Source organism: Lingula anatina, chromosome 1 (genome assembly GCF_051362555.1).
Source record: "Lingula anatina isolate TDL-2025a chromosome 1, LinAna3.0, whole genome shotgun sequence".
Lineage (NCBI taxonomy): Eukaryota > Metazoa > Brachiopoda > Lingulata > Lingulida > Lingulidae > Lingula > Lingula anatina.
Genome location: NC_141767.1, coordinates 60,512,092 through 60,537,166, shown reverse-complemented (window position 1 = coordinate 60,537,166; position 25,075 = coordinate 60,512,092). Strand labels below are relative to the sequence as shown.

General features: G+C 35.5%; 2 protein-coding genes across 4 annotated transcripts; one reads left to right on the top strand and one right to left on the bottom strand.

Annotated features, from left to right (window-relative positions):
- Positions 1-1,706: 1,706 nt before the first annotated feature.
- Positions 1,707-24,752, bottom strand: LOC106171840 (uncharacterized). 3 transcript variants are annotated; one of them, XM_013552344.2, is made up of 4 exons: positions 24,370-24,752; positions 22,922-22,946; positions 9,263-9,454; positions 1,707-3,633 (listed from the first exon to the last, which is right to left on the bottom strand). In XM_013552344.2, the coding sequence occupies exons 1-4, from the start codon at positions 24,404-24,406 to the stop codon at positions 3,225-3,227; spliced, it is 663 nt and encodes a 220-aa protein (XP_013407798.1). In that variant the 5' UTR covers positions 24,407-24,752; the 3' UTR covers positions 1,707-3,224. The 3 variants fall into 3 exon arrangements, with proteins under 3 accessions (XP_013407798.1, XP_013407790.1, XP_013407783.1); XM_013552336.2 differs by lacking the exons at positions 22,922-22,946; positions 24,370-24,752 and adding exons at positions 15,783-15,956; positions 17,846-17,877; XM_013552329.2 differs by lacking the exons at positions 22,922-22,946; positions 24,370-24,752 and adding an exon at positions 15,783-16,030.
- On the top strand, positions 19,070-22,180 carry LOC106171816 (beta-1,3-galactosyltransferase 5). The gene is made up of 3 exons (XM_013552291.2): positions 19,070-19,298; positions 20,176-20,236; positions 20,507-22,180. The coding sequence occupies exons 2-3, from the start codon at positions 20,216-20,218 to the stop codon at positions 21,614-21,616; spliced, it is 1,131 nt and encodes a 376-aa protein (XP_013407745.2). The 5' UTR covers positions 19,070-19,298; positions 20,176-20,215; the 3' UTR covers positions 21,617-22,180.
- Positions 24,753-25,075: the final 323 nt, after the last annotated feature.

The window sequence follows — 25,075 nt, the reverse complement described above, 5'->3', positions numbered from 1 at the left end:
GTAATGTTTAACTGCACTAGATGGCTAGACTTAAAGTCATGTACATAATACTAACATCGTCATTTAAAATGATGAACTGGCAAACCATTTCCCAAAACATTTTCTTGTCTAAGACTCGTTTTAACTGCTCTAGATGCCTAGACTTATAACCATGTTCATAATACTAACATTGTAATTTAAAATGAACTGGCAAACCAGTTCCCAAAACATTTCTGGTCTTGGACTTGTTTTAGATGGGTAACCCAAGGGTGTTTTTTCTCCCAAGCTATGACATATTCAAGTTTCTCTTATTTAAAAATATTTTAGAATTTCTTTCTGGAACTTGCTGTATTTAAAAAAAATGTATATATATAATATATATACATATTGTTCACTGATAAACATTTCATAGCTTCAGATTTGGCAATATTATTTATAATGTGATCTTCAATTTGTTTTTGTGCTAAATTATTAAAACAGAAAGGTTGTGCCTTGTAAAACATGCTTTGAAAAAATATCACTTTTTACTCTGTTAAGTGATTTCTCATCTCTCTGCAGCTGGTCCTAAAAAAAGTGGCTAAATCCTGTGTTACTTTATTCCATATCTTTGAATATAGGTTAATAGCCATGTATCATGTAGTAGCAGCTTCCCTTCTGCTCGAGACAAGATAGATTTGTTATTTATTAGTTGTGAATCATAGAGCGCATTCTCAACGAATTAAGCCAGGCTTTACAAAGCCGGTGACCTAAAAATGGCGGACGTACATGAAAGAAAAACCGCCTAATCTTTTAATAGTCTCTCCGCCTCCCCACACGTCGTCCCTGCGGGGTACAGTAATTAAATCGCGTCTCCGTTCGCCATGCGGAAGCTACCTGAGAAATATTAAGTGCGCATGCTCATCAGTTAAACTCGTGGTGAAGAAAGCATGGCGGCTGAAGGCGATCGAAGGAAAAAAGCTCTTCTGTTCTATTATCTTTGAAAACAGAGACGAAAAAGGAATAATTTGGCCCGTAGAGCAGCAATGAATCGACTATCTACGGAGATAATATCACCAGAGATATTCACGGAAATATTAATGTTCGGAGCCGAGATTTAATTACTGTACCCCGCAGGGACGACGTGTGGGGAGGCGTGTGAGAGGCGGAGAGACTATTAAAAGATTAGGCGGTTTTTCTTTCATGTACGTCCGCCATTTTTAGGTCACCGGCTTTGTAAAGCCTGGCTTAATTCGTTGAGAATGCGCTCATACACCCATCATTTCCAAAGCCCACTCAAAGATCATTTTCTAGAATTTTATGAAATACAAAATACATAAATGATGAGAGGGAGGACTTTAATTCTGAAATAGGGACACACTAGCTCTTACATTTGTTTTATTATTTTTTTTTTAACTTTTAAAAAGTCATAATGTTATAAAAAGTAAGTACAGTATATGTAAGAAATATGTCACAGGATTATACCATTATAAGTTTGGGTAGGTTGTTGTTTTAGCCTTGCAATAATTGGACTGAAAAAATTGGATTTTCCCCAGCCCTTTCCCACTTTCTCACTGAAAACTGAATAACGCACAATTCAAAGTGGATAACAGAACTGGATTGAAATGTGTGACATATGAATGCATGTTTGTAGTGGCAGTTTTAAAGCATTTTGTCCTCATTTGTTAAAAGAGGGAAGTAGCACATGTTTACATTCCAGAGCATCTTGCAAGGAACAAACTGTAACCAAGTTAGCAAACACAGTCACATTTAATTTTACATTTAGCAAATTCCATTGTACATTAGTTCTCAGAAATAATGGTTTCGTACTTTTGAAAAAATAGCACCGATATTTTAATTGAGTAGTACAAATGCCATAGTAGTTCACCAAATTAACTCTTTACCAAAAATGCTTACTACATGGCAAAGTGTTTAATACAACTGTTACAGATTTAAATGTAAATTTGGTGAACTAGGGCCTACCACAAGGTCACAACATTATGCCAAACTGAACTAATAGCCACAAATATATATGACAGAAAAGGGAAAAATAACAAGCAGCCAGCAAAAGAATGCAGTTTACTGTTATCTGGGCAGGCGTGGCCTGTCAAACTTCATGATTCACTGCCATTTTGGCATTCGATAAAAATAGACCCCACTGGTTTTGTTCCCTTCCTGACTCAAAAATTCTCAGATCATGCCTTGTTATTTCTACCAAGACAGTACTTTGATGAATATTCTTAAGTATATAATTTAAAATGAAGAATTCATGCAGAATAAAAAAGTGCACAAATGAGACTAGAAACAGCATATTAATACGATAACATATTGAACCTCTGATGTCATGAATATTCCAGCTGTTGAAAATATGTAGTCCCTGTACTGAACTGTTCTCTTTACACTGTGAGTCAATGATAATCACAGTGCTTCTGGGACTAATGGCTCCCTAAATCACAAGAAACAAGCTGAGCAAGTTATAATCCAGTCAGTCTGACTCATGCCTAATATCCAATATCAAGCATTGTACATTGCATAGACTGATCCAGGGTAGCACAGGATACACAAGGTCCCACCCCTTAAGTCCATTTTCTTGCTTGCAAATATGACAAAGTCTAGTGGGCAAAATTTTTTCAAACCACCATTTCCCCTTAGTACATTCCTGGATCTGTCATTGCTATATACATTCTACAGTCAAGGTATGGGTTGGTGGTAGACATATGCCTGGAGATTGTCAAATAATGATTGATACATTTATACACCAAACCATTTAAGTTCCTTCAAAAACTGAACATCTTTGGCAGCACATTTTATTCCATCTCGTCCCTTGACTGTGTGAGGTTGCTCCCAGTGATGCATGGTGATTATAACAGTCATTGAATTTATGACTCAACATATAATAGGTCTCTTGAGGAGAGAACTGGTTTTTCATGCATTCCCACAAACAAATGTTGTAGCTGGGGGTCAGAGTGGATCACCATGGTTAGTTTCCTTCAAGGTCACCAAGGTCAATGTTTTTAATGTTCTAGTAATGTAAGCTGTTTTTGTACACTTCAGTTGAGCTCCTGTGCTGAGATATGGATGTGATATGCCAACAGAGAGAGCTGCTGTATGAGCAACTTAAATCTTCAAGAACATGCACAGTCTTCTTAAGGCAGTGAACAATGACATTTTGTAATAAAAAGACATGATCAACAATATATAGGTTACAGCTGCATTATGTTGCAAATATTGACTCCATTCATTTTCTTCCTTAAAAAATTTGTTTTATGCTACAAAATAGTGCAACATTTGTTATCCTTGGATTTCTTCTTATCAGTTGGAGTTTCACCCTCTTCTCCTTCTTTCTGTTCCTTTGGCTCGGATGGCGACTGATCGCCTGCACCTTTAGGAGCCCCTTCCACATTTTTTGTTGCTGAAGGTTGAATGGTTTCTTCAACATTACCATTCTCCTTTAATTTAATGTCCTCTGGATTTGCTACATTGTCTTCTGAGGGCTCATTGTCAGTAGGTTCGGGACCCTCATAACTTTCATTCATTACATAATGTGTGGTTTTGGTGCCTCCTGGGGATTCACGAATAATCACTTTTTCTCTCTCTATGGTTGACGCTTTGAGCATAGATTCTGCTTCATGGTATAGATCCCCTTCAGGTATGAAAGGGTTGTCACGACTTTCAGTACTAGAAAAAAGGGAAAGAAGAAAATCAATAAATATTGAATATAGTAAAACCATGATTTTATTTATTTGAAATTGAAAAAAATTCCTCATTACTTAATTTCAGTGAAGTGTGCATATCAGCATACTCTATTGTAATGCCTGTAATTTAAAGGTCTCCATCCATTGCAGATAAAATGTTTTTCATGAATCTTTATTGGCGGACACTGTGTTTGGACATTTCGCCAATACCTGTATCTGCTGTCATCATTAACACCATAAAATACTTCTCATTAACATCATAAATAGAAAACCATGTTATTCATTGTTATCAAATGTATACAAATGATTCAGAGGACTATTATACTTCTCCAGTTCAAATACTAGTCTGATTGAATAGTTCAACTTGAAGTTATGAGTTTTTTTAGCCTGCATTTTTCTTTTTCCATCACTTAGCATTTTCTAGGTGTGGCTTTGAATTCCCATGGGTCTAAAGCCTCTTCAAGTCCATTTTTCTAAATATATCGCATAAAAATTGACAAAAATACATTTTGTTCACTTTCATTAATACATTAGTTGCTTATCATTTTTAGACTTTTTATGTTACTGCTTCTGTCAGTTTTGTCATTTATATATCTTGACATATGACATATCTGTTGCCTTGTTTGTTTTATTAATAATTAATTTAAAAGAGATGATTGATGGATAAGAAGTAAATTGCACAAACTTTCATAATTCAAAACACTTCACCCTTGGTTTTATATTTCCATCAACATTAGAATTGAAATTTAATGACAAAGATTTTACCTTCACATTAAGTCTAGAAAAATAAGTTTATTTATAAAAAATTCTTGTTCCCTCTGAAGCTCCACTGTGTACTTGTTATTGTGTGGGTGTCCCCTGGAAACACGATATATGCAACACTCTTGACTTCTGTTAAGATTCCCATCCACCTCAGGTAGCAATACTTTCATTGTCTAGTCAAGAAATCAAACCTGTTTCTATTCAATCGATTGAGTAAAGTGTAACAATTCATACAATCACCGATTAACATTTAGTGTCAAAGCATTATTTAAGTCCTTTTTGCTTGACAGACCCTAAAAAAGATTATCAAAGGCAGCAAGCTGATAAGATAAGCAATGCGGGTCTCTGGTTGTATGGGAAGAATACTGGAGTTGTTTGGTTTAGCTAATGCATGTGGATAGCTAATCCAATATAGAATTGCTGCATATTGGGGACTGCAGACAGAATCAATAACAGTGTCAAACAAGCTTCTCTTCCCAGCATTGGTGAGCTAAGGGCAAGATGTGGTGAATTGTAAAAAATGTAATGCACTTAATGGCTTGCAGGTCATATAGGAAGTCTTGAAATTGACTGGGTTCACTATTTCCTGGAGTTTCTTTTCATAGGACCTACTTCATCTTTTTCACTCTAAGCCCAACAGCTGCAACCCCCTTCTTCTTCCAGTGACTTAGTACCACACGAAGTTTTAATCAGAATTATCACCTGGATACACATATAATATTTGTCCATATAAACATGACCTCTAGAGAGTGAATGCCTTAATGTTTTGTTGAACTTTTTGTATGTCAGGTTTTAATTTAATGACATATGTCCAAAGTACTGTATGAAAAACTGAATATATATTAATCTCAATCTAAAAAAATTCAAGTGCATTTTGTATCAGGCAATAAAGATTATGTGACATAGCTGTATATGCAGTGACAATTAATTGCCTGATGGACATGTTGACTGCCAGTTCATATTTTAATGATTGATATGAATGAATTAGTTAACACAACCAAGGGATGCATCTTTATCCATCTGCATGGTTCACAAGTGAATGATATCATTAAATATAATTGGACCTATATCTTCATTTACTTAATATAAGCAGGCTGAGTTATCATTGTGATAGAAAACATGTTTGTATATCACACGTTGATATGATAATTTTATCAACCTGATTTAGTAGCAACAGAGCTTGTATTTAAAACTTTCCACCCCACCACTGAAGTATCAGTGTAATAGTAAGTGGTTCAATATCATGTGATATGCACTGTATATACCTGTACTAATAATGTGAGAAAAAGAGCAACACTTTGACCTTCCCCTTTTACATCGGAATATGATACATGTGAGTAGAAGAGAAAGGGGTTCTGAGGAGAATTCCTGCCACCTCAGCCATTTTACAAGAGCTTCTGAGAGAGTGGGCACAGAGCCAGCAACATAGCTGCAATCTGGTGAATGTAATGTCATTAAAACAAACCCAAATACAATCCTACTGGAACACACACGGCCAGCAGAACTACCAGCAATTGATTTTCCAATATAGAGCAAATCTAAGAATTCCTTAGAGAATGACAGTAGATAAATACACTATTCTATTTCCATATTGACCTGGGAAAACTGCCAGGCTTCAACTGCGCAGTTCAGTGCAATGAACTATAAAAGACATAGAATATTTCATATTCCAAGCAATGTGAAGTATGTACAGACGAAAACATTCGCCCAACATTTTTTAGCATTTGAAAACAGATTGCATGTTATTCAGTTCAACCCCAGTTAATGGTGGTATCAAATAGTAATCTTATAATTCTGCTATGAAAATTCTCAAGAGCCTGTCATTGATGAGTGTTAGACTTGGGGGATTTTTTTAAGTACCCATATATTTAAAAGGGCAGCACAAATGATTACTTGAAATCACAACTCAGTTTCTATCGCGCATCAACCTACCTCATGATCACTTTGATCCTGTACTGAGGATGCTCAGTTTCTTGCATGTAATCTAATTTGAACCCAGCAGTAAAATGTCTAGTATACATGTGTGTTATATGCATTAAATTTCCAGGTAAGTACAGGTAAGAGGTAGTATGTAGGGCACATGTGTTTGTAATCATCACCCAGATTCCATATTACACTCATAGATGATTTACACATGTGAAGAAAATAGATATAAGGACCATTAGAAAAGCCTCACTGGTAACATTCTATTAACAGCTTTGTGGGTGTAAACTGTAAAGTTAACTGTGCTTCTGTTAAAGCTCAGAGCACAAAAAAAGGAAACCTTTTTATGTTGACCTTTCTGTGAACATTAAATTAGGCACAACCTAAGGCACCTGTCAAACCATCATGCAGCTACAACAGTGCACTGACTGCTGGACCCAGCATCCATGTTTGAAATAGAAGCGGTTTTCGAAATGGAGGCATCTGAAATTAATGCATTTTTCCTATCTCAATGCTGAGAAGCATTCAGCCTTAGCTTGACTGCTCAAATGATTTGCCTTGCCTGCCTATCTGACCTTCTGAATTGAACGCCATAGCAGTCAGAGCAATATACGAGTATATATTCTCCAACAGCTCTGCTATCAATCTACACAGCAGCCCTCTTGCCTATTGACATACTTGCACAGAAAACACAGAAGAGATATATTTGCTGTAAAAAATGCCCTCTCTCGGCCTCTGCCAGACTTACCTGACAAACTCTTGTTGTACATGGATTTCAGTCATGTTTTGTTTGAACAGCTATTCCTATTGCAATGTGTATTATCTTGCCCCAGCTTTAACAGTTACTTCCTACTCTGTGTGTGCAGCAGACTAGGTCAGCCTTCTATACACAGCTATGCATAATGTTTTCCTCACAGGGGCGTGACTACTTTCAATGCAAATTTATAGCTAAATGGCTACATTTCACAAAAGCATACTCAGTGGTTCTCTGCTAAATTGTTGGCATGATTTATTGATTGTTTCTGAAAGTGCTTTCATTGTAAGTGTGCTTGAAAAGCAAGTAAATTGTTAAGCTGTGGTACAGCTGGTCATTTTGATGTTTTGATAAATTATGTTAATGTTTTGATTACTTTAAGTAAGAATATCAAATATCTGCATGTCAATGCAGCATTGAAATCAATCAGGTCAATAAGATTACCAAGATGATGGATTTTTGTGTTTTTTGAGTGAGTAAAGAAAAAGTAGTAATACCAGTAATTAGTGAATAAAAAATTCATTCCTGTCAAAAGAAAGCTAGCTAGCTGTATTCATGTTTCCACATCAATATTATTATTATTGTCAGCTCAGCTGATGTCGGATTGTTCTTTCTTTTGATATTAGCTGCAGAATGGGAATCCAAATATCTTTTTAAGTCAAAGTTTTGTTACCCAAAGATAATAATTACTATAAATAATTTGCTCTTTGAAAAAAAAGCACTATTTGATTAGCTTAAACATTTTATATGAAATGTTTTTCTGAAATGTTTTGTTATCGCATTTTATTTTTAATTGTAAAAAGATTGTGATTGCAAAAATGCTTCATAATGATAACATCATTTGATAAACAGTTCAGACCTATTTTTAGATTAAGTAGTGGGTGAAATTAGTGTTAAACAAGTCTCCTGTCATACCCTGCTAAATAATATGAAATAAGAGGACTTAAGATTTTAAATATGCACATTTTCCCAGAAAAATATAATTTGACTATCTTTAAAAGAGAATGATTCAACTGAAACCAATGATTAATTTCCATGTAGACTGACTGCCCTTTACTTGCAACCCATATTTAGTAACACTGGTGCAGTAAAGTTTTCCATTCCCATTCTAAATAAGGGTTTTACCTATTACCTAATCAATAAAAAAAGTTTTGAACTGACAATCAGTATTGTCACTGTACCAGAAACAACATAGTTTGGTAATCAAGGGTTTAAACAGATATTGCGTATCTCGTTAAAATAATTCAACTTGTAGGAAAGCTTGGGATACTGGTGTGCATAAAAACTCTTGGGAAAGTAAAAGCTAAAATGGTATCAAATTTTTTATTTTGAAATTCCATATTTAACCTATTGTACTCATTATTTCTACAATGGAGCTGTTTATCTGACCATTAAAAACGCTAACTCATTAAACCTTATTGACATTAGCTGTTTATCAGCAGGTACATGTATGTTAAATAATACCTAGGCTCATAACGTTGTTGCAAATAACAACAACAAAATAGCACATGCCTGCCAGAAGCCACATAATGATGAAAGGTAAAGATCAAGGTTGCATTATTTGCCACTGACTCGCCCACACACTTGCAAACAACATGCAGAAAGTGTTTGTGGTGGTGGGGGTATATATTTTTTGCAGCTTTATGAATAATTTTCAGTAGTTATTTACAGGTAAATGGTAAGGAGATAATGCTAATTTGCTGTGTTTGTGTATATGTTAATATGCAAAAACTGAATAAAAATATAATGAAGAATTATACATTTATCTGTTGTTGAATTATTATTATTATTATTATTATTATTATTATTATTATTATTATTATTATTTCAAAGTACATTCACAGAATGGTAAGGTTGTCTTATGTTTCAGCACTGAATCTCAGGGCATTTTTTCATTTATATTATTCATTTATAGTATTCATTTCATATTATAATATTCTACCAGTTCTTGCATATTTGTAGAACCAGAAGTGAACATTAAACACATTATTGCTGTAGTTGAGATGAGACATTCTAGTTCACAACTGAGCAATTGAGTTGTTCTGTGTGGTTTTCAATGTTTCTGTTGTAACTGTTAATAAAAGGAAAATCTTGAACTGTAGACAAGATATATAGTTTTATTATATAAGGTAAACAGTTATTTTAGACAGAAGAGGACAGCTGAGCCACCCACCTTTGTGACCTTGGTATCTGTGTTCTTGGTTCTGGTGTCTCCCAGTAGACTTCTGATGATCTGTTGGAGGGGCATGGACTGGGAGGCTGGATTGTAATCATTGGGTGGGCCTGCAGCATTTGTTCTGCAAATGTAACCCTTGTTACTGGCTTAGCTGCCGGCTTGCTTGGGATCTGATACATGCTGTCATTTCTGAAAAAAAAAACAGGGTATTCACTCTGTTACTGTGCAATTTAAACCTACTGTTACAGTAATCAAATTCTGTTATATTATGGAAGTATTGGCAGCAGCAAAGTATGCATATTAATGGGCAGACCTATAGTTTTAAATACAGCAGCACCTGTACATATAATTGCCATCACCTGTGTGTGGGAGTGGGTGTATCTGAAGTGGAAGCCAGCCCCAGAGCCATGCACATTTCCTTTTCAGCTAGGACTGGAACCAAATTTTTATTGGGTCACTTTCCCAAAGATCAGCTTTAATGACACCAGAAATGTAATACACATTAGCTATATGGATTAAGGTTTTGACAATACCACTTTATTATTAATTATATAAGTAACAAGATAAAGTCTCATGAGGTTGGTGGATAATTTCAACCAAATCAAAATGTAAAATTGATTTAAAGATAGATTTTGCAAAAAAAATCTAAAAATGTTTTACATTGTCTTTAGCAAAATAGGAATATGTTTACCATATGACTAAAATTTGCTCTCCTAGACTATTATGACTTTATGCAGTGGGTGGGGAGTTTGTGGTTAAAAAGTAAGAGCTAAATAGACTAAATAAATGATAATAATAAAGTATAAACAGATGTGTGTGAATATTGATTATATATCCATCCTGGCTTGGTATAACAACTAATATTTTGGCAATTTGCACATCATATGAGAAGAATCAGTCATATATGTTGATGGAGTGGTACATACCACAAACAAAGATACATTCAACATGAACTTGAACTAAAATACTGAAATCAAAAATTAATTGATTGATAAATTATTCAATAAATGATTAATTAATTATAGGATATGGACCATTAAATTTCCTTCTGAACTCCCAGGTTGATCAGTATTATCTTTAAATATTCCTGGTATATTTATTCTGATATAATAACAAATATCCATACCTGGGGCTGTTTTTGAAAGGTATTCCAATATATTATATTGAATTTCTACAGAATTCAGAACATCCTACCCAGGCACGGCAGATATATCATTATCATTGAACACTTAATCATGGCAGTCAGTAGAAAGGAGTGAATTTAAGTATAATATACTATTCTTGTTTCCTCGTGTATCTTGGACCCCATCCTGCCATTAGCTTGATTATAAAACAAATCTTTCCAGAGCCCTGGCTCTCCGGAGGATCACAAAATGCATGTATAGACAAAAACAGGTGGACCACAGGGACAGTTTAACCGAGGGTATGTGTTAAATATAGAGATCCCAAAGAGAATTCCCAATAAAACTGAAATGATGAAACCATTTACCTTAAAATGTATGCAGGAAAATAATTTGCAACTGTTTGATGGAGTATTTCTGTTCACTGAGGAACACTAAAACATTACAAGTAACAGATATCATAAATCAGGAGCAAACAGCATAATGTTTTATGGGACATTCCCAATGAGTGGGATCAGTCAGTATCATATTTTAACATTGAAAAACAGCTGTAGATTGTTTCCAGTGGTATCTATACCGCTTGAAGATAAAACTTAATTGCCAATGGCTGATTTTTTGTCAGACCAAGACAACCAATAAGTTTTCTTAATATCACATGGTAAAAACCAAGACCATTTCCACTATATATTACAAATATCCAGGGCATTCACCAAATGTTACATGTATCCAGGATATTTACACTTTTTGTTATTTATATCAATAATATAATAATATTACCCCTTGCTTCCACTGCAAAAGTGAAAAATAACTAGTTAAACTTCAACTTCAGATTGGGAAGATTTACATTACTGCTTTACCACTTGTCTCATGATCATGATGCAGATAATTTAGCCAGTCACATAAATTATGGAACCTGTTTTCAGTCTAGTCACTAAGCACATTGCAAACTTTAAATTTTCCTCACAGGTGTAATATATAGAAGTCATGAATATGTATACCGTATAACCCAATTCTTTCTAAATACAGGTGCAGTTTAAGGGTAATGACAAACAGCTCATGATTTTTTTTAATGAAAATATAAGACTAAGTACTAAGAAATATTACCTGCAGGTTTATTTCTGACATACAATGTATTTATTTAGTTGTACTGTAGGTGCCACAGGTTTTCTAAGATGTCATGTTATTACAAAACCAGTGGCACTCATAGTTGACTAAATTGCCTTTAATCGATTTCAGTGACCTGCACTTAAGTCATCCACCAAACAGGTAGAAATCCTGGTCTGCATTCAGATATGCTATGAGAAGCAAAAAAAGTATGACATAAGTACCATTTTATGAAGAAAAACTTGGAAGCAGTAACATTGGGACACCATCTTTGCTGCTCATCTGTGTAGGGAAAGAAAAAAGGAAAAGAAAAAATAAATCGTTGAAATATTAATATGACTCCCTTTATGTAAATATCCCCTGCTGTGGACAAATGGGGAAAAAAACTCTTACACTGCATATACATCATCCAAACAGAAATGGAACAGATGTTTATCAGTTTTCTTATTGTTAATTACAAAAAAGATATTCTTATCTTTCCTCAGATATTAGCATTAGTGTTTTAACACTAATGCTGTAGTTAAAATTAAAATTAAAATGCTGTAGTTTACTTATCCCATTTGCATCCTATTGGCCAGGAAATTGCATGGATAGAAGTTGTTCTTACAGCAAAGGATCATTTAGATCAGAGGCCAACTGGAACTTTTAGATTAGAGACCAATAGGAAATTTTCTCTCAACTCCAACAGACAAAGCCTGTCATTTGTATTCACTTCCTGTAACACACAGGGCCCATAGCAATAGTCCAAAGGGTTCATTGGCCCGAAGGTTCAATAGTCTGAATGTATGAGTAAAGTGAATAGGGTACTGAAGGGGGGCTCCTCCCCCCTCCCTTGGCATGGGGTTCAGGGCCCATTGAAGGGCCCCAAAATTTTTTTGGTATTTAAGAGGGCAAACATTGCCATTTGGTATGTTTTAGAACTATGACTCAGCTAGTCAAAATTCTAATTTCAAGAGGGGACCATTGGTGTGACTTTTTAAAAGAAATCGAAAAGGGGGGGGGGAGGGTCAGGGCCTAAATCCGCCACTGTACTGGTAATAATTAAAGTTAAGATCATCGGAGGCCATATTAGACAAAACTGAAAATTTGGGGAGTAGTCCTACACTTTACTAGGGCCATAGATATGTAAATTATGAATAATATTCCGTCATCAGTTAGCCAGATGTATGTGGCTAATAATATGTTACAGTAGTAAAAAACTGATGAAAAACCTATGATTTTTCAGACCAAAGAACCTCAGACCAATGAACCTTTGGATACCTGCATCATATAAAGGGACAGATCTGAGGATGTTCAAGGTTTTAGACATCAACATGTACTGGTATATGTAGACAACAGTCTGTACATATAGCGATCACCCTTTGTATTTGAACCTGGAATCCAGACGATATAATGCACCTTTGTAATTGCTGCAATAAACACTAATAAAATTATGGTCCAGGTCAAGTTTCAAGCAGTTCTCCATTGATTGATAATTCATCTGTTTGAATTTGAAGCTCACATGCAGTTTAGGAAGGTAGCCAAAAGTTTGACTCTGAAAGGCCAAATTACCTGAATATCCATAAGTGACTTCACAAAAAAGAGAGATAGTGTGTGAGAATGTTAATTTCCTTACTTATAAATATAATATCTCAGTAGGAATCCCTTTATTCTATATATTAGACATGAGCTAGCTTTGGTGAATGAAATGATTAAGTAGAATGTTACATCTACCATAACATTTAACATTTACAGAAATAGTTGTTCCTTGTTTAGATCAGCAAAAAATATGTTTAAGAGGGAAATGCCACTGTATCCAACTGCTTTTGCAGGCCTGGATGTACATTTATAGTGCAGATATTTAGGCCAGCACTGGTATCCTCTGTAAACCTGCATGCCTCACCTAGGAGTAACAACCGGATAATAATCAAATTAACTCCATGGTAATGTACAGTGGAGGAATGTTAGAAAACAAGATCGATCCAGTTTCATCCCTGACATTTTGAAAGAACTTCAGCATTCAAGAAAGCACTTTTTATGCTTCACTGATATGTATATTAATATATTACATTGCATTTTCTTTCAATGGTAGCTATACTACCACAAACAAATCAATATTTGTCATTTAAAAAATGTTATTTGTTTTCCTTGCAGATAACCCATATCTTCTATGCTAAATATGAAACAAATAAGACAAATTTGAATAACAAACTGTACTCAATTTAAATGTATTTTCTTCATTTGATGTAAAAAAAATCAACTTTAATGAATATTCTGAAGTATTCCCACCATGCAGTCATAACTCAGATATTTAATTGAAACAGATTTAGATGGTATTTACAATATCTTCCCAAACTCTCTATAATAGGAACTTCAATCATTTCCATTGACATTTAAACATTGTATCTAATGCACATTTTGTAGATCAATTTTAAGTCCTTTAGTATGATCAAAATTCATTGCATTATCATCCCTCCCCTCTATAAACCATAGGTAACACTGCAGTTACTGCATTTATTAATTTTTCCCTGTACATAAAATCAGCCTGTTATGCTGCTCTTAAGCTTCCAACCAAAGTAGCAACAAGGATTTGAAAATAAATTTTATGTGATTTTTGTAAAATCTAAATCACTTAAGATTGCAGGAATGTTGTACATCAAGAGTTTAATCCAATTTATAAGCCATCTCCCTGCAATGTCAGTTATTCTTGGAAGTAGGTTTCACATTATATTTATCAGTTCTGCACAGGCACCTCCCTGGAAAAAACCTCCATGATCACATCATTATGTGTATCTACGGGTGTGTAGCAACACCCGTTGACTGAAGGGTAAGGTTCATGACAACATCGTCACAGAAGGTATTAAATATTCAGTATCAATCCATCACAGCTCAGACCAGCAAGAGAATACTGAACAAAAAAATTGGTCCTGCCAAAATATATTTCAAATTCCAAGTTCATGGGATGGAGACCAAATACAGCACATCAGTGGGCTTTAATTCCCTCTTTCCCCCAGGAGTTTTGATTTAGCATCCTTAAGTACTTTCAACATTTTAATATACTTGATTTATGTCCACTGATCACCTGAAAGCATAGTCAGCAACAGAGTAGTTTCATAAACTACTGACATATATGTTTTTTAATCATTACTCTGTTACAGCGAGGTTGTATTTTACATCAATGGGAACTTAAATGTGAACACCATCTGGGAATTATTTCAGTATATGCCTATTTGAAAAGGGGAAAATGGCATGTTCTTGCATGTACACTTTAAATGTTACCACAAAAAGACCACAGAAAGTAAATATCCAGACTTTCACTAAAGCTTTGCTATGTTGATTGATACATGTACTGTAGATAGATAAAAAGGTTAGATGTAAGAAGATGGTGCGTACAAACTCTGATTTAAGAAGAGGCAAGGATCTAAATTCAAATTAAATTGCATGTAAAAAGAAGTTGATGTTAGCCTTTGTTTTCCATGGAGCAGTATAGTTAAAACAGTCTAGTTGGTGTGCTATCAGATGCATGGGAAGATCACATCAATCACTCCAAATATCCTGGAAATATCTCCTACCTTGAAAATATTTATCTATAAATTACTTGCCAGGGAATATTTATCTTCCCTTGACTTTGTGCTACTCTCGCTGTTTTTGCAGACTGAGAAGCCAACGGTAAAAAAAAAAGCAAGTAACTCTTGCATTAAAAAGGAAAATTTTCCAGTGCAGTCAGTTTTATAGAAACATGATGTTTTTATGTGTTTTAGTAAAACTGCACCCATTTATTAAAATTAAAGTGCTCTTCAACCTCTCTAGTGCACAGTAATACTTTTATTTTGAGAGATCTTAAAAGCTTCAGGCCACCTTCCTTTTCATGACATTTGTTGAGGCTGCTTAATTACTGTGGTTTTCAAGGTTTTTAAATTTATGATTCTTATGTTAAATGTTTTAATAGTCTGTTTCAATTGCAAGCAAAAATATCGCCTGTTTACTAAGAAATCCATACTTGTCACAAGAGTGCTTCATGTTTTAGTTTTGATACACATAAAAACGTATTTGAGGTTTCTATAAAATGGCATGCCCTGGATTTGTTGCACACTTGGAACTCTCCTATCTTCCCTTGCCACCTCTTCTGTATACACCAATGCACACATACATTGCTAGGCATGCATGGACACACACATGTTAATGTTTTCCTAAAACTCTGTAGACTCCAGACTTGTCAAAACAGCTATACTCGATCATCATGACATTTACTGCATCTAGATACGTTTCCTTGTCATGTTAATTAAGTACCTGTACCTAGGTAAGGATATTACCTAAAGATGTCACCATCCTTCCCTGGACCTGTCTGCTGCTGCTGCAGCAGTGTGATATTGGTACCATAAAAGTGGTGCTGGCCCTGCTGAGGGTCTGGTTCAGGCATACTGCAGTCTATGATCAGAGTCTCAACCAGTGAGCCTTGCTGGGTGCTGCTTCCTCCAAAAGACACCCTACACAACACAGTCTGTATGAAAGCTACTGACAGAGCTGATAATATAGTGGAACACATAGCTGTCACACATCTTTAGGTCAGGTGTCGTTTACTTTGATGAACTTTATTTACATATTTAGCTTATTTAAGGGGGATACTAAAGGAGACAGGAAATTATTTTTGTATGACTGCAAATAAGCCCTAGATGAAAACCACATCTTTCTTTGAAAATTAGAATTGCCATGTAACTCTATATGTGTCATTAGAGTAATTGTGCCAAGGCCACAAAAGTCAAGTTGTGGAAACGATTACATACATCCACAGAAAGCCTTCACTGTTTGTGCTGTTAAACTAGTTTTAACTTGCTGCTAATTTACTCACTTCAAAAGGGGCTGTTATATTAAATTCTGCATCTCATATACAGCATAGAGTAGGTTGTGCAATGCTCCTTTGTTGATGTTTTTTTATATTATGTATGAGTCATTCCAAAACTAGTTTGAATATTTTATAGTGTAACAGTTGAAGGATGGATAGATAGACTTTGGATTAGTTCATTTCCTTGCTCAGGAAGAATTTATTGCAAAGGCATCTGTTTCTTTTTTTTTTTTTTTTTTTCAATTATGAGGTACTTGTACCATAACAGCAGATTTAATATGATCTCATTTCACTTCTTATGATCATCCTTGAATTAGGACTTGATAAAGAAATTTAATGCAATGTCCTTGAAATTTTCACATCTTGTTACACTTCATGACTTGGTCATGCATGTATTCAGGTTTGTCCCTTTGACTATCTGCATGGCTCTACTGGTCTGTCCTCACACCTGATGCTGTTATGATTCAACTATAGTTGCCATATTTCCTCTCTTTATCTTGGCTGATTTTACTTCAAAATATCTTTTTAAGAAAAGAAAATCATGCTATCGGGCCTGCTATAATGATATCCACATGTATAAGTAAAAAACATGTATTTGACTGGCTACTTCTAATATATTCACATTTTCTCAAAATTTTAGGGCATAGGGAGTAATTTATTGGCGTCCAAATACAAGGAAATGGATTTTGTTGCACTTTAAACACTTAACTTTAACGTTCAATGCCAACATAATCTTTTCTTTCTTTCAAAACGCTACATTTAAATGTGTTTTTCAGAGCATGTTTCAGAATTCAGCTCTCTTGCTATAGTCATACTGTCCTTGCTTTTCTTCTTCCAAAAAATAAAGTTTTTATGTTTTTAACATCACACATTTATGCCATATTATGGTTATCATCACAATACTTCATTCTTTTAATTTGATACAAAAAATTCAATCTTATGCATGGTCATTTTTATTGATACTTTTTTCAACACAAACGGTTATTGTTTTTAATTTTTACAAAAGAAGTCTTCAGTTTTCACACAGTTGCAGATATTTAGCATTGCAAAGTATTGCCTCTTTAAGTTTAAAAGAATGTTTTTTCTCTTGATTGATATAGAAGTGTATGTCTATGCCAACATATTGTGAGCTTTAAATATTTCATGCCACCATACGTATATGATTATATTTAAACATGCATATAACATTTAACCCCAGACTGAAACTAAACAATTTTACATTCGTTATTTTTAAATTAACAGCTGTTATTAAAGATAAGGTAATATCAGTAATAACTGTTTTCAAAGTCTGATTCAAGTAAAAAATTATGTTATTATGATGATAACAGACATTATAATACATGACCCAGAAACCAGAAAAACAGAATTAATTAAAACACCACAATATACTTTTCATAATAATCGCTCCTCAAAGTCAAAGGTGTGAGGAAATTGCCAACACAGATATGAGTTAATCAGTCAATATTGGGATACCTGGTTGTCAAATTATCTCTAACAATCACTCAGATCAATATCTCCTTGATGCATTCATACCTTTTCTTTTTGCTCATCTCCCCATCTGCTCCCTGCTATATCTCCCCTGTTCTTTCTAGTTAATCAGTCTGAATTCTCCAATATATCACAGTATACCAGTGAGGCGTAAGCTAAAAGCCTGCAGTACCAGAACTGCTATCTTTTGCTATACATAGAATGCCACAAAACAGCTGAGGTACAATACCGCTCTAGGCACAGTTATGCCTTGCAACTCCAACTTACTTAATAAGTTACACAATTCACCAACTACAAGCTGACTAAATTATACCAGTCATATATTGTTGATTTGAATGATCCCTCCATGGCACCTTTACTAAGAAACAAAGGTAGGAGTATGTACAAGCTGTCATTATGAATTAGAATCAATAGTTCAAGTAGTATTTTTATTTCACATGGCTATTATTACACTCTGAGTTAAGACGAAATAAACTTTTCACCTGTTGATGCCTGTGTTGTCTATCTGAAGGCAAGTATTACAACAGGTACATTTCTGCGGCATATTGCTGCTGGACTTAACCTAGTAACACTCTGCTAAACTTGCTTTGAATTAAGTATCTTCTTGCATATATTTTCTTTTTCAATCCCAGTAAATTTGAAGCTCACCCTACTTCACATTTTAAATCAATATGATATTAGATCTGAAATGTTTAGTCTTAAAGAGTATAATTAGTTTTGAAGCATTATTGATAAGTCTGATAATATTTGACAGCAAAAAAATATGTTTTTCATATAGGCATGTGTCTGTACATATCCTGATCACTGTCTTTGTCCTTATTTTTGTTTTACTTTTTATTTACTTTGGGCTTTGTTTGATAAAAAGGTAGGTTCCTGTTGAAAATCAACTTGATTGTATTATTTGTACAGAAATTTTTTTTTCATGTACTTTGGTGAAATTTGCCCCAAAAGTTGGAATGATTGGATTCTTTTTACAAAAGTTTTAGACTTCTTGTGTTTTTGCATGTATTTTGGCATGTTTGCTCCATAGGTGTTAAACTGTATGTTTGTTTTGAATTAAATTTTCTTTTCAGCTTTGTTTGGTAAAACTGCAGAATCATTTTGAAAACCACCCTGATTGGATTCTTTTAACAAAAGTAATTGACTTTTTTTTTAAATTTCAAATGAACAGTTGAACCTGTACACATGGTTACACAACTGTTAACATCTTTTAGACCATTGTATAAAGATAGGTTTGAAGCAAAATGTTATTCATATTTGAGTCATGAGATTGATTATGATTATTTATACTAATTCCGGTTGAAACTGGTCTGTTGAAACTGGGCTGTTTTAACCAACTGAAGAAAAAAGTTAGGAAAAGAACAACATGTATATGCTTTTCAATGCTCAACAGCAGTACAGGATATAGAAAGAAAACAGCAAATTCTGTCACGCTTGCAACCAGTCACAAGACTCAAGAAAATATGTAACATGGACAAGCGAAGGATTAATGTCACAAGTATGTTTCAAATTAATGTTTGCATACATTTGACATGAGTGGGATTATGAATAACAAGAATGTTCCATAAAAGGTACAGGCATGTTTTATGGTCAATTTTTCTTTGTAAACAGCATAGTCAGGTCTGGAAAGAAACTAGATCTATTGTATGGATTTCTCTCTTCACCCATGATACTTCATTTTAACCTTTCATGCACTGTTTTCAGCCCCCCCCCCCCCCCCCCCTCACTTTCAACATACAATGTATAAGTGCATTTCTAATCTCTTGTCATTTTCTGGGTTTTTCTTAGTGGAGTGGCTACCAATTTTTTCTTCACCTCTCATAGTGCCATACCTGCCAGACATTAGCTGCATCTCTATTTTGGCACCTTATAGTAGCATCTGGGCACACTATTTCATTTATGAACAATTTGCAAGACTTTATGACAAATTGCACATTTTGCAGGCTGTACCCAGAGATGGAAGCCAACAAATTTAGAAAAGTCAACCAAATTAAAAATATAGAACTCGAAAATGGTTCATCGATTTGCATTTTTTAATGGTTTGGGATAGGATACACCTTTACCATTATGGAAAAATTCATGAAGCAGTAATTTCTTTACATGTTTTGAAGCTCAGTCACTGTTAACATGAAGAAAAATTTACTAGAGTGTGCCTGTTCAGTGGCTGTATATTTGCCAGGTTTGCTGGCTAAATTTTATTATTATTATTCACTTTTATTTTACTTTACAGGCATTTTGTTTTCAGCATTAATATGACATTTCATATCACAGGAACTAATGTACAAAAGCACCATAGTTGTTGCAAAACAGTTAATATGTTCAATATAGAGGCTGATATGACCTTTGGTTTTATAGCACAATGCTCATTGCTCCAGGTAATACAGATTTTATTTTACTGTTGAACAAACACCACAGATGAAGAGCATGTTTGCAACTGTAAGTTACATTACAACTAAAAAGAGTTTTTTTCTTGCTAACTGGTTATAATTACACATTATAAACAACCTCTGAATAATTATAATTTAATAATTAATTAGAACAAATTGTTTTCTTTGTCATTTACTGAAAAAAGTACTCGTCTTTTGCAAAGTTCTTTGCTGTGCTTAACACTAAGTATCATTTTGCTGATGAAAAAGGCAATTTAATCCTAAGTGAATTGAATTATTGCAAATTCTTTTTTCCATTATGTTCTTCTTCCGCTTTCAGGTAAAGACCGCCTGGCAGCAGTGCACCATGTGGTATAGCCTGTTGGCTTTGCTTTGGATTATGTATTTTTCTGTCTTGGTTAGAGTCCACTACTTTCTCATTGACAAGGTAGGAAAGGAAACATCCATAGGTTCCAGACCAAGTGCTCCTAAAAAGAACATGACAGATATCCTTTTCCTTCGAAACCACGCCATACAGACGGCAGAAAGCTTGGTGACGCAAGTTACCACAGGAAAGTGGATCACCACAATCGGGAAGGAAAGTGGTAAACGCATTCAGAAAACAACAGAGAATTTTTTCTCTTATTTAATTAGACCAGATGGAGAGATTTGTTTGCCTAGTAAAACAGCCCCCTCTGATATCCATGTTTTAGTGATGATCTGTTCTGCTGCCAGAAACTTTGCAGCCAGGGATGCCATCCGTAAAACATGGCTGTCTGAACATGCTTTGAGACCAAACCATACAAGTATTCATAAAGTATTCATTATTGGAAATGCCTACAATAAGTCTCTACATGGACTGTTGCAGATAGAGAGCACAAAGCATAGGGATATTGTGCAGGGAAATTTTCTAGATACATACAACAATTTAACCCTTAAATCCATATTTGCCTTGCAGTGGGCTTCACAATATTGCAACCAGGCTGACTTCATTATTAAAGGAGATGACGATGCGTACATCAACATCAATAACTTGGTCAGATATGCTGTAGATAAACATCTGAAGAACACTTTTCTGGGATATTGTTTAACAGGAATAAGACCTGAACGTAATCCAGTTTCAAAATGGTATGTTCCTAGAAGTATATTTCCCGGAAATTCATATCCTCCATTTGTAGCAGGTTGGGCTTACGTGATGCCTGGCCATCTTCTCATTCCTCTGTACAACGCCACTCGAACATTGCCATTTCTGCATTTGGAGGACATCTTTATCACAGGGTTATGTGGGGGAAAGCTGGGTGCAAGGCACAGAGGGCACCCTGGTTTTCAGGCAAGACTGAACATGTCTGATACTCATATGCTAAAGTCATTTTTTGCCGTTCATTTTGTTACCGTAGAGGATCACTATAGATTTTGGGAGGCAATCAAGAAACTGGAGCCAACCATTTAAACTTTGTTAATGTGCCAGGGTTGTCTAACTTCGTAACTGTAGATTTCCTTGAATGCCATGCATTGCTATGATTTCTTCGAGAAGCATCAATATATTTTGAAGGTCAACCCAAACTAACTTTGGTTCTCATGGCAACATTGTCGTCATTTACGGCGTGACAAGACGCTTCTCAAAATATCACAGCAATTATTGTCTCTCATACCCACGTTGGGCGGTTATGGGAGATGAACAATTGTAGAACCAGCTCTCAGATGGCGTTTATGTTGGCTCGAAGCGCTATTATCAAACGCTAAGATAACAATCGAGAGAGAAAATTTCGGGATAATTGTTTTGATGTGATGCAGATATAGAAATAAACTGCCGTTCAAAAAAACAAATTGCAGGCATTAAATAAGAAGCTGACGATCTGTTGGCAATGACCGTCAATAACAGTTCTTGTTTGAATTTGTTCACGGTAAAGCAAGCGGAGACTAAGGTGTTCAGACTTGGTTAATCAACTGCAAAGATATATACTTAAATGAAATACTAACGATGAAGCGGCATATAAAAACAAGGAAACAAATAAACACATTTTGTTTGAAGTGCTGTTTGTTTAAGATTTCTTTGGTAATCGAATTTATGTCAAAACATTTCCTTACTTTATCCGTGAATTTTTATAAGATTTTGAAATAAGCGCACCAGTTACTTGTGTACGTTTTTACATTACATTTACACGGGCGCCGTGCGATGAAATTTTCCTTACGATTTTTTTTTTAATCGTAAGGAGCTACGGGCTACGCCGAGTATGTCTACATTACATGGCCTAAAATCCGTACGATTACGTGTGTTTTCGCACGGCCACCGTCTACCCCCGCTCAGACGACGTACGAAAAGGGTATTACGGGCAGTAGGCCTATACGTGCACCGTACGGGTATGCATTTCAAATGTAATCTAGGCTTAACTGATCTGTTTTTTGTCTTTAATTTTGAACTAATAGTTTCGTGACGGCGGTATCATATGCATCTTGATCTAGATCAAAAACCGTTCAACACTAGCGACTGCCACATAAAATTATCGCATTTATAAAGCTCGTGCGGCTGCACGTGCAGGGTTGGCAAAGCCCAAGACTGATGTGCGAATTGGAGGTTCTACGCACTGAGATCAACAAGGGAAGATTGCAGTTTAACTTGTGTGGCTCAAAATGTTTAAATTAACCAATCTACGTTGAGTCAAACTAATCATTTGCCAATCAGAAAACGGACTAATGTTCACCCCCCCCCCCCCCCCCAAAAAAAAAGCCAAAAACTTTGTGGTTTTGTACTCACGTGTTGATTACAGGCGTTTCATATCCTGAAAGGAGAAAGTAAAAGAATTATGAGTTTGGTGAAAATAAGGACAATTTGGTTATTGTTGGAATGATCCTTGTTTAAATGGTTTAAAAGACAGTTAGGCCTACCTCTTCCACGTAATTTCTGCTCATGGCGTACCTTGCACTTCACCAACGGTCTTACCTGATCTATACCTTTAGATAGAACTCGTATATCCCAGCAGGAAGACAGTTAGGTAAATATATTATAACTGAAGTGGTAGCCAGCCCTTTCGTTTTCCAAAATACTACTTTCTGACGTGGATATATCTTTTTTTCTGTCGGCAGCCCTCGTTTGCCTTTTTCTTTTTCACTCTGTCCACTTTTGTGTATAAGTTGAAAGGAACACCCGTTGTGTTTTAAAACTCTGCAACCGTTTTGACCCAAAAAAGATCGTCGTTTGAGTTAATTGCAGTGATAATTCATCTATCAAATCATCGATGCCCAGGCTCGTCACTGCGCTACGCGCCGTACTAACAGCTGATTCCTCATATACATTGTAGTTAAAGGGGGGCGATGCAGTTACCTGGAGGATTCCGAGGAATCTTAACAAGAACCCTCTTCACAGACGCTCACCTGCTTTCTTAGTTTTGTTTCTGATGCGTCTAAGGAATCGTGCCTTCGATCAGAATTTTGTAGAAAAAGCATTAATTTTCTAATTCTCTTTCATTCCGGAACGGGCTTGTGTCTTTTTACGTTTCTCCCATTGACTGCACATGCTCTTTTTATATTTGATTAATATCTACAAAGTAATATGATGGGATTTATTTGTAGCCCAATTATGTTCTCATTCTATTCATTCATCAACGCTCGGAAAAACGAAATCGATGTTCCGCATGCAGGTTGTCGCATGCCCATTACTGAGAGTGTATCTGCCGGCTGTGTGCCGTGGAATTCACACTCAGATGCACAGACATGCCAGCTGTTTCAACAAAAAAAACGTCTTTCTTTTTAGAACGCATACAAATACTGGCAAGGTTAGAGCGTTTGCATCCAATTTTACCTACTGGTGGTGTTACGTAAACCGGTTATAGTTCGCCAGATTTCATAGTGTCTTAGCTTTTCTCTACCGAGGAAAGAAATAGATATCGTAAATCGCCGCCTTGTCAACTCTCATGAACTTATGACAAAGCCAGCTAAGAGCCTTCCCTTCTCGTACTCATTTACATGGGACTCTATCATAATATTGCACGGGAAATCGTACTTGTATTTACTAAAGAAATGCTGAATGTATCCGCTACATCGCATTATGTGATAATTCGCCTATAGTTCTTAATTACAATGGTATGGTCGATACCGGCTAATCAACCGGGTTCTGTTCACATACTGGCCGCCTTATATATTGATGCTAGACTAGTGTAACGCTGTCCAAAGTCAACCACACAAGGAAATCGTATATATACGCACCTGAATCCAGCTCCCCGTTCTCGCCTCCAGAGGCCATTGCGATCGCAAACCAATTTTTCAGCGGTCGACCAAAATATCCTTTCCTTAAGAGGCAATAGGTGATATGTATGCCCACAACCCGCCCAAGGTACCTATCATCTATAGCACGCCGCCATGTTTATTTGGTCTGCATATATATATCTATGTATATGCTTTCCCGGAAACCCCTAGAAATAAATGACGAGAGCGGCATGGATGTCAATTCTGGGTTATGAAGATTTCCTCGCTCGTCTCTGACTACCGCCTGCTCAGTGGCGTGGTATGGGAATGAATACACTATTCAAGACTGCTGCTGAGAAATCGATGAAAATTATCAATCGAGGTCATTTCGATTGGTTGTGATAGTGACACGCAGGTAAAATGACAGCTGAGATCATATGACGCATTACTGTGTACTTGATATGACATTGAGCTGTGGATGACTTCGACTTTATACATGTACCGGTACATACATGTAACGCGAAGAACGGGGGACCATTAATCTGAATATGGTGAAACCAAGCCCATAATAAATTCTGTTGCCCATTTTTTTCCATACTTGTAAATTATAGTATTAACAATGCGGTTAAGTGAGAAATCGGACGTTTAGTGAATTAATCTGGGCTCCTCTTTTTTATTTTATTTTTTATGACAGTTTGTTCCTAGACAACCTATTGATTTTAACATA

Excerpts from the sequence above, each read along its gene's own strand:
- LOC106171840 (XM_013552329.2), bottom strand. The coding sequence starts at position 16,015 with ATGTGTTCCACTATATTATCAGCTCTGTCAGTAGCTTTCATACAGACT. Across the intron at positions 9,455-15,782 it reads AAGGATGGTGACATCTTTAG|AAATGACAGCATGTATCAGA; the intron begins GTAATATCCTTA and ends TTTTTTTTTCAG. Across the intron at positions 3,634-9,262 it reads CAGATACCAAGGTCACAAAG|TACTGAAAGTCGTGACAACC; the intron begins GTGGGTGGCTCA and ends CCTTTTTTCTAG.
- LOC106171816 (XM_013552291.2), top strand. The coding sequence starts at position 20,216 with ATGAAGAGCATGTTTGCAACT. Across the intron at positions 20,237-20,506 it reads TGAAGAGCATGTTTGCAACT|GTAAAGACCGCCTGGCAGCA; the intron begins GTAAGTTACATT and ends TTCCGCTTTCAG.